Source organism: Pseudoliparis swirei, chromosome 7 (genome assembly GCF_029220125.1).
Source record: "Pseudoliparis swirei isolate HS2019 ecotype Mariana Trench chromosome 7, NWPU_hadal_v1, whole genome shotgun sequence".
Classification (NCBI taxonomy): domain Eukaryota; kingdom Metazoa; phylum Chordata; class Actinopteri; order Perciformes; family Liparidae; genus Pseudoliparis; species Pseudoliparis swirei.
In genome coordinates, this window is record NC_079394.1 from 6,739,748 (window position 1) to 6,749,233 (window position 9,486).

Consider the following 9,486-nt stretch of genomic DNA (forward strand, 5'->3'; position numbering starts at 1 on the left):
CTTCTCTCCCTTTCCTCAGGCTGTATTGATCTTGAATCACACTGAATGGAGAGCATTGACGTTCCTTTAAGATGACACGAACGCATCCCCCTGATATACTGGCATCAACTCTATATCGGGACTTTACTTTAAATCCCATCAGCGACCACTCCATTTCTCTCCACTCCTCACGGCAATGTGACTTGAAAATGATAGACAAACCAGAAATCATCAACAAAAGACACTGCCGTAGCTTTGACTTCATTGAGTCACTAGATGACCAACAGTCCCTCTCTTCCTCAATGGAGTACCCTTACAAGAGGGCTGAGCATCAGACATTAAATAAAGATCTAATGTGGAATGGACTAGATCAACCGGGGCACCTTCGCTTTTCGTCTCCCGATCTGTTCAACACCAGACAGTCCCAGCAGCACACCACCCAGGATAAAACCAGCCATCTTGCATGGTCAGACTCTAAAAAGAAAACAAGATCTAGAAGCGCTCCAAGAATTAAGTCCACCCTCACTCCTGTGCCCATCTCAGTGTCCCCTCCAGGAGCCAGGAAGGGGAGGGACGCGCATCAGGCTGCGTCAGATACTTTCAGGACTTCTGAAACACATAGAGAATCCTACTCCTCAAACAAGGCTTTTTTCAATGATGTGCATCCTATCAAACTGCAGCCTCAGTCCTCCCTCTATGTCTCAGACTGTTTTGAGGAGGGTAAACCAGCTATAACCCCTCATGTCAGGTGCCGTGTTGACATTAAACCAGATGCTGCTGTACTGCAGCACACATCGAGGCAGGTTCCCAATGTACGAACTGATCCTCTTTGGCAGCGATACTCCCAGGCTAGTAGCAGTAGGGGTTTGTATGCACCTCGACATATTGTGTCCTCACCAACGCCTACTCCGAGTGAATGCTACAGTGGAGATTTTCGACAAGGATACAACTATACCACCAGCATGTCTCCTATTTCTTACCAGCATCTAGACATGCACAGAATGCCGTCACCAGCAGCACCATATCTGAGTCAAGAACAAAGAGCTTACTCAAATCCTAACATACCAACCAAGTTTTTCTATACTGAGGACCCAGTTCGGTATCAAGTCCATCCCTATCCTAGAGCATACGTTCAGGATGACCGGTCCAGCCTAACCAGCCATGGGAGTACGATGACTAGTCAGTATGATCCAAGGAATCGATGGGTCCACACTCTTCCTGTCAGGTCGTATTACACAGAAAACTCTTCCAACAGAGAGCCAGCACACTCTGTATACAGTCGGCCTTGCTCCACGAGTGAGGCAGGATCATACTTTTCTCAAACTCCACTGTCTAGATCTTACTATGGAGAGGACAACCGTTCCACTCCATACTATATGAGTAACTCAAGGTCGTTTTATTCTAAACCATGCTCTCCTGAGGAGCAGTACTTTCAATCAAGGCCATACCATACAGAGGGTCGTCGACGCCCTCGAATGTCGCAGGCCTTTTCAGATGACTGGTATCGCTCGAGTATATCTGGTTACTCCAACCAGTCTTCTCAGCACACACCACCAAGAGTAAGGCAAGAACCCAGTACACCCCTGTGGTTTACTAACACCGGTGTGGAGACAAGTAGATTAGGAGCAGAGGTCAGAAACCATTCCAAGTCTTGGGACAATATTCTATATCCCCGGCACGAAAAAGAGCAATCAGTGCCCCGTGGTCGAAGCTATGAGAACCTGTTTCACCAAGCAAAGCATGCAGCACCCTCTGACATACAGAGTCAACCTGTGATACTTAACCTCTCAAGTTCACCAAGACGCTATGCTGCCCTTTCGCTCTCTGAAAGCTCGTTAGAGAGAGGCTCAAGCAATCCGTGGAGGAATACCAAGAGTGGCCACTGGTATGTAACTCCTGAGATAACCATAACAGATAATGACATATGTGCAGGCAACAACAGTAAGCGGCGTGATGTGCACTCTGTCAGCTGGGATATGTCTGACGGTGAAAAGATACCACCTTTGAGAGCAATGGATCACAAGAAGCCACACAATACACAGGACATAACCAAAGAGAGGAAACACAACAACTTCTCCCTCCAGCAGAGTCTAGAGCAACTTGACCAACTCTTAGCTGATTTGGTCGTTGATTACAAACCACCAACTAGCAGACAGTCAAGCGAGGACCTTTTAGACCAACTGGAGCAACTCATTACTGCAGATGACGACAAAGACAGAGGATCTTCCGGACTGGAAAACGTAGGATGCCTGAACACACAGCTCCCGTCATCTAAATCCAGCCCTGACACAATCAAAGACCCCGATAGTGGGTTTGATGCTTTACAAAGGAGTGCAGAAGAATGTTCTCCAGACCACAGCACAGATGAGGACGACACTATGGTGTGCGCTAACAAGAAGTGCAACCGGATTGAGAGTATGTTCAACGCCTGCTTGTACTTTAAGTCATGTCACAGTTGCTACACATTTTACTGCTCACGAAACTGTCGCAGGGATGACTGGGAAATCCATAAAGAGACCTGTCTGTACAGCCGTGTGAACAGTGTGTGTCGACACACTCTGAAGTTCTGCAGAGAGAATACGGGGATCCACAAAGCCTTCTCCCGCGTTGCCAAAGCTGGCTATCTCTCCCGAGGGAGAGGCGTTCTCTTTCTGGGTTTTGCTAATCCGGAGACAGTTGACAACTTCCTCCAAATTGGACTCGAGAGCCTCCTCATGTCTCCCACATACCTGTCTCTCAGAGAGCTGGATGGATTCAAGGATAACCTTGGTGAATACTGCAAGGACCTGCAGCAGGCAGGCAACGAGTATGACCCCAATGAATGTTTTCTTCTGAATGTATCCGTAGCTGTTGGTGAACTAGTGCCTAACAGACCTTCACCAAGGGTCCCAGCACCAACAGTTCGAAAATATGCAAAGGTGTCCCTGGCCTCCTCAAGCCCTGACAAAAAGGTACTCAGAAAGGATCGTGAAATGGAAACACTCATTCTCACTCCGCCTCCTGGCACACCGGACATTGACAAGGAGGGAGAGGAGGGCAGGAAAGCCAGAGAGGTGTGCTTTGTCAATATCCAGCGTAAGCTCAGGACCAGGGGAGTCTTCCTTCGTCATGAATACCCCAACATCTATAATCAGCTGTGTGAGTTTGTGGAGAGCAACAAAAGATTCACTCCAACTACAATTTACCCACTAGATAAGAGAACAGGGAAACAGTTCATGTGCATGATCATGGCTGCGTCCGAGCCAAGAACACTGGACTGGGTTGGTACCCCTCATCTCCTAGATGATATTATATAAAACAGCACGAAATAGTTATCATAATGATGTCAGCTACACTAAATGTACAAACTGTAAATACATGGTTTAGCAAATTGAACATTGATATGGAAATCTGTGTTTATCTGACCAATCTCCCCTATTGTCTCTCTCGTTCTCTTATTTCTCTCTGTTGTCACACACACACACACACACACACATAAACACACACACACAGACACACACACGCACACACTCACGCTCACAAAGACGCACACACATACAGTATATGCTCACACTTTTTTAGGATGCACTATGTTGTTTTTGGCTTGTTTTGATCCTGTTGCATTCAGAAGACTAGCCTGCATGTAGACTAGTCACAAGTTACCCAGGTGTTTATGATGTGAACATGTATGATCTGGGAAGTTTCTGCAGATAATGTATGAAGCACACAATATTTATAAAATAAACATTGCATTGCCACCACATAATAGTAGACACAGCCAGGCCAGCCATGGTGTAACAAATGTCAATTATTGATTTCTCCAACAAATGTTATATCAGACATGTATTGTATAACTTGTGACACTGGTTGTAATATTACAACTGTTTATTTGTACTTAAGTATTATTTTTTAAGTATATCGTAGTTGTGTGGGTACGTTTTGATTTGCCATGTTGTTTGATAGACAGTACAATCAAACCACCTATTTGTTTCCCACTTGATTAAGAATTTTAGTTTGAGCTTATGTCATCTTGTCATAAGGCTTGATGTCATTACCTTAGCATTGAAAATGCCGGAAGGTTATGTTTTGATCGCCGTGTATTTATTTATTTATTTATTTGTATGCGTGTTATTCGCAAAACTCAAAAAGTATTGAACCGAATCACATGAAATTTGGTGGGATGATTGTTTATTATCCGGGGACCAGTTGATTAGATTTTGGGATCGATCGGGTCAAAGGTCAAAGGTCATGAACAGGTCAAAATCTTTCGCAGAACTCAAAAAGTATTGAACCGAATCGCATGAAATTTGGTGGGATGATTGTTTATTATCCGGGGACCAGTTGATTAGATTTTGGGATCGATTGGGTCAAAGGTCAAAGGTCATGAACAGGTCAAAATCTTTCGCAGAACTCAAAAAGTATTGAACCGAATCGCATGAAATTTGGTGGGATGATTGTTTATTATCCGGGGACCAGTTGATTAGATTTTGGGATCGATCGGGTCAAAGGTCAAAGGTCATCAACAGATCAAAATCTTTCGCAGAACTCAAAAAGTATTGAACCGAATCGCATGAAATTTGGTGGGATGATTGTTTATTATCCGGGGACCAGTTGACTAGATTTTGGGATCGATCGGGTCAAAGGTCAAGGTCAAAGGTCATGAACAGGTCAAAATGTTCTTGAATCGCATGAAATTTGGTGGGATGATTGGTTATTATCCACGGACCATTTGATTAGATTTTGGGATCAATCGGGTCAAAGGTCAAGGTCATGGAAAGGTCAAACTCTTTTTTTACCATAGCACGATACATTTTTGTCCAATTGGCATGCAACTAATGCCAAAATGTTCATAATTCAATGCCCAATCTTGTGATATGCGAAGGTATGCGCTCTACCGAGTGCCCATTCTAGTTCTTGTATGAATTGCTTTGTTTGAAAGTGGCCTTCAGTCAGGAAAAAAAATGCATTTGACACAAAGCAATGTAGGTGTAGCTATTTCTAAAGGGATGACAGTTCTGGACTTAGGTTGTTTGAACCATTGTAAATGAACAATTATTTTGCTCAAAGCATGTTATTTATATTCAGGTATTTTAATATGGATATTGCTTATAATTATATTTATTATGTTAATGAGATACCATTCGATGCTTAGACATGTAAGAGATATATATATTGAATAGCAGATCATTTTAACATGACATTCAGACCTTATTGTAACTAATATGGCAGTATGTTCTTCAACAATATGCAATAAAAGAGCAACCTTAACATATATATATATATATATATTATCCTATATCTTATTTTATTATTAATGTTGAATAATTCCCTGGAGCCAAGAGCTGCAAAGACCTTGTTTGCACTAAAATATAAATTATAAAATGAGAATGTTCCTAACACAACTGCAGCACTGCACCCAGATGTGATGGTATGCCTGCTTTCATTGCCATTGTTGACTAATCTAATGTTGCTCTTTTACTTGATTATATATCTTTGTGAAAGACCTCCCTCAACTTTCTATTTTTTGATGTTTATAACCCATGTAAAAATATAGAATAAATGGAAATTAATGAGTGACCTTGTGACTTGAATTTATCTTCCACGACACTCCTTATTTTGCTATTGCAGAGTAAAAAAAGAAGGTTCCCATCAATTAGATTGATCAGCATGTCTGAAGACAAGTCAAAGTCAAAGTCAAAGTCAGTTTTATTTGTCAATTTTCCATATGTGCAAACATACAGAAGATCGAAATTGCGTTTCTCTTCTGTCCAACATAAAGTGAATTGTGCAACATATAGACAACATAGAGTGCAAAAATAGTAAAAAACATGTGAACATATAGACAACATAAAGTGCATAGACAACATAAAGTGCAAAAATAGTAAGAAACATGTAAACATATAGACAACATAAATTGTGCTAGCAGCATTCAGCAGCCGCCTTCCCATTTTGCTTACAATTTCATACATGGAGTCAAAGTAGCCCAGTCTGAGGTGTTTTCCCCTCTGGATTGACACGCTCTTGTGCCTCAATTTCCTTGCGTTCACTTTGATCGGATGATCCACGGACACGTTGCGATGCATACGATCCCTTTATTATATTTGCTGTGCAATAACATAAACCCGGTCCCTTGATGCCAAAAATTAACACTCGGTTGTTAGAAGCATAACACTCGTACCGTCACAGCGGTCAAAACTCTTTATCCTCTCCGGGGCCCAACACCTGATGTCAATATTACTAATTGACTACATAGGCCAGCACAGGACCACAGAACAGCATTACCTAGTGTACATACAGAGTGACACAATAATGAGCATATTTGGCTCTACACATGGTTTTATGACACATGCAAGAGTGCACAAGAAAAAAAGATGAGAAGAAAACATGTCCTGTAAGGTACAGTTAACCCCCAAATCCCGAATAAACAACTTTAGTTCTATTCATCATACTCAATTGTGTTGGTGTGAGTTGCCTATAGTTTTGGGCTGAGTTGTCCTCCTTCTCTTCAGTAGAATGGGACTATATGGCACTAGGCATGTGGTGGTTAAAGTGACAACATTGTTTTGGGGGAAAACTCAACAGCAATGTCACTTTTAACAGAAATCCTCACCCGGTTAAGTAATCCACAGACCTTGTGAGTTGTTTCACGGAGGAATTATTTTCTTTCAGCCATAGTTCCTATGAAACTGCTCTCAACAATGTCTGTGGATTATCTTGAGTAAAAAAGTTGTGATGTCTTGGTATATATATATATATATATATATATATATATACACTACCGTTCAAAAGTTTGGGATCACTTAGAAATGACTTTATTTTTCAAAGAAAAGCACTTTTTTTCAATAAAGATAACATTAAATTAATCAGAAATACACTCTCTACATTGTTAATGTGGTAAATGACTATTCTAGGTGGAAACATCTGGTTTCTAATGAAATATCTCCATAGGTGTATAGAGGCCCATTTCCAGCAACTATCACTCCAGTGTTCTAATCGTACATTGTGTTTGCTAATCGCCTTAGAAGACTAATGTCTGATTAGAAAACCCATGCAATTATGTTAGCTCAGCTGAAAACAGTTATGCTGGTGATATAAGCTATACAACTGGCCTTCCTTTGAGCTTGAAGTTTGTAGAACAAAATTAATACTTCAAATATTAATCATTATTTCTAACCTTGTCAATGTCTTGACCATATTTTATATTCATTTGATAAATAAAAGTGTGATTTTTCATGGAAGACACACAATTGTCTGGGTGATCCCAAACTTTTGAACGGTAGTGTATATATATATATATACTAAAGTTTATATGAGCAAGTTTGAAATTGGCTGATGCTTTGAGATTCCCAATCTTTCTTTGTTTATACTAATGTGGTCTACCGTGTCTGATTCGAGTTACTCTCACAGGTTATTTACTCAAGGGTTTTCCTGAGGTGTTGTTCTTCTGTTATTAGACCACCACCTAGTGGAAAAATCGATGTATTTTTTTTTCTTACCCCAATTTGAGCAGGACTAAACCTACAGGACTGTCTCAGAAAATTAGAATATTGTGATGAAGTTCTTTATTTTCTGTAATGCAATTAAAAAAACAAAAATGTCATGCATTCTGGATTCATTACAAATCAACTGAAATATTGCAAGCCTTTTATTCTGATTTATTGCTGATTATGGCTTACAGCTTAAGAAAACTCAAATATCCTATCTCTAAATATTAGAATATCATGAAAAAGTATACTAGTAGGGTATTAAACAAATCACTTGAATTGTCTAATTAACTCGAAACACCTGCAAGGGTTTCCTGAGCCTTGACAAACACTCAGCTGTTATAAATCTTTTTTTTAACTTGGTCTGAGGAAATATTAAAATTTTATGAGATAGGATTTTAGAGTTTTCTTAAGCTGTAAACCATAATCAGCAATATTAAAAGAATAAAAGGCTTGCAATATTTCAGTTGATTTGTAATGAATCCAGAATGCATGACATTTTTGTTTTTTTAATTGCATTACAGAAAATAAAGAACTTTATCACAATATTCTAATTTTCTGAGACAGTCCTGTATATGTCCATAAATGTACTTCAGCGCATGTAAGCAGAGGTAAAACCACACTATCTCTACATCTTCCGCCGGAGACTGAAAACACACCTTTTCCGACTATATCTGGATTAAAACACAGATTTACACTTCAGTGGCACTTAAATAGCACTTACTTATGGTACTTTTGTAGTTCGACTATGTTGAGGAAATGTTACTTCCTGTATTCTTGTTGTTCTTAGTTTGTACTCTAGGTTGAATGCACTTATTGTAATTCGCTTTGGATAAAAGCGTCTGCTAAATGACATGTAATGTAATCTACTGGCTCAGTATATATTTATTCAGTTCCAATAATATACCTTATAACTGCACAATGTTGTCCTTATTGGAAAACATTCCATGAGAAATATCCAAATTTAAAGTGTGATGTCTTTTTGTTTATCCTCTCTTATTGTACATTGTAATATGACATTGCTGTCAGGGAATACATTTCATGGGAACTATTCCTGCTTTTAGATCCCAATCCTAATGAAGTGGGCCTGTCAAAAAAGGTTGTTTCAATCCATATAATCATGCAATCATGAATTATGTTTTTTTTGTCTGACTTGCTCAAGTTATATTGTGTCTTATTTTTAATTCCCTTTCTGTGTTTTCCTAAACAGTGTTTCCTTGATGTTGTGGTGCAGGGATAGTAATAACAAGTTGTAATTTTAGACTATACAAAGACGAAGGATTAAATATAAACTTTGAATTGATTAGAGTAACTCATAATTATATGATGTTTAGAATCTGTTTGTGCATGGAAAGAGGACTCATATTGTCCATCATCACTATTGGATGAGCAAGGGATCGCTTTACGGCCAGTATGAACAGGAGAATTTAAAACACAGCTACATGCAATTTCAATGTTTATATTGCCACCTGACGCATATAATGTGAACCTCCGGCTTTAATATATTTTTGTAATGCCCTCATCTTGGCTCTCTGCAGCAGTTGTTCTTTTCAGTGTTTAACTATAAGATGTGGTCCCTGCAATGTTGAAATGTTTTTCTCAGATCGGAGTGATTGGCAACATCATGCAGATAGTTTTCACTATCATGCATTTGCCTAATACTGTTTTATGTCCTAGTATGTCCAGACTGGGCAATGATAAGTGGTATTAGTAAACCAATTTTTGATTAAATTAAACAACATTACCTCTGTGACACACGATCCAGATAGATTAACAGTCAGGTATTATCATGAGTATGAGTAAAACACCTGACAAAGTGACATTTTGGAGAGAATATGAAGAAAACAATGCCACTATATAACCATAACAAAGACATCAACAGCAATTAAAATATTGTTTTAGATATTATCCAGAAATATATGGCATATAGCATGTGAATCATATAATCTCCAAATGTGTGTTTGAGTATGTAGTTTTCCATTTTCCAAAGTGCTGTTGGATTTGTCATAAATTGCACCAACTATTGTTACAGCATAAATAGCAT

General features: G+C 39.3%; 1 protein-coding gene across 1 annotated transcript; it reads left to right on the forward strand.

The window, feature by feature from the left end:
• The first annotated feature begins 71 nt into the window (after positions 1-71).
• Positions 72-4,307, forward strand: unm_hu7912 (un-named hu7912). Its single transcript, XM_056419634.1, has one exon. The coding sequence runs from the start codon at positions 72-74 to the stop codon at positions 3,273-3,275; it is 3,204 nt and encodes a 1,067-aa protein (XP_056275609.1). The 3' UTR covers positions 3,276-4,307.
• Positions 4,308-9,486: the final 5,179 nt, after the last annotated feature.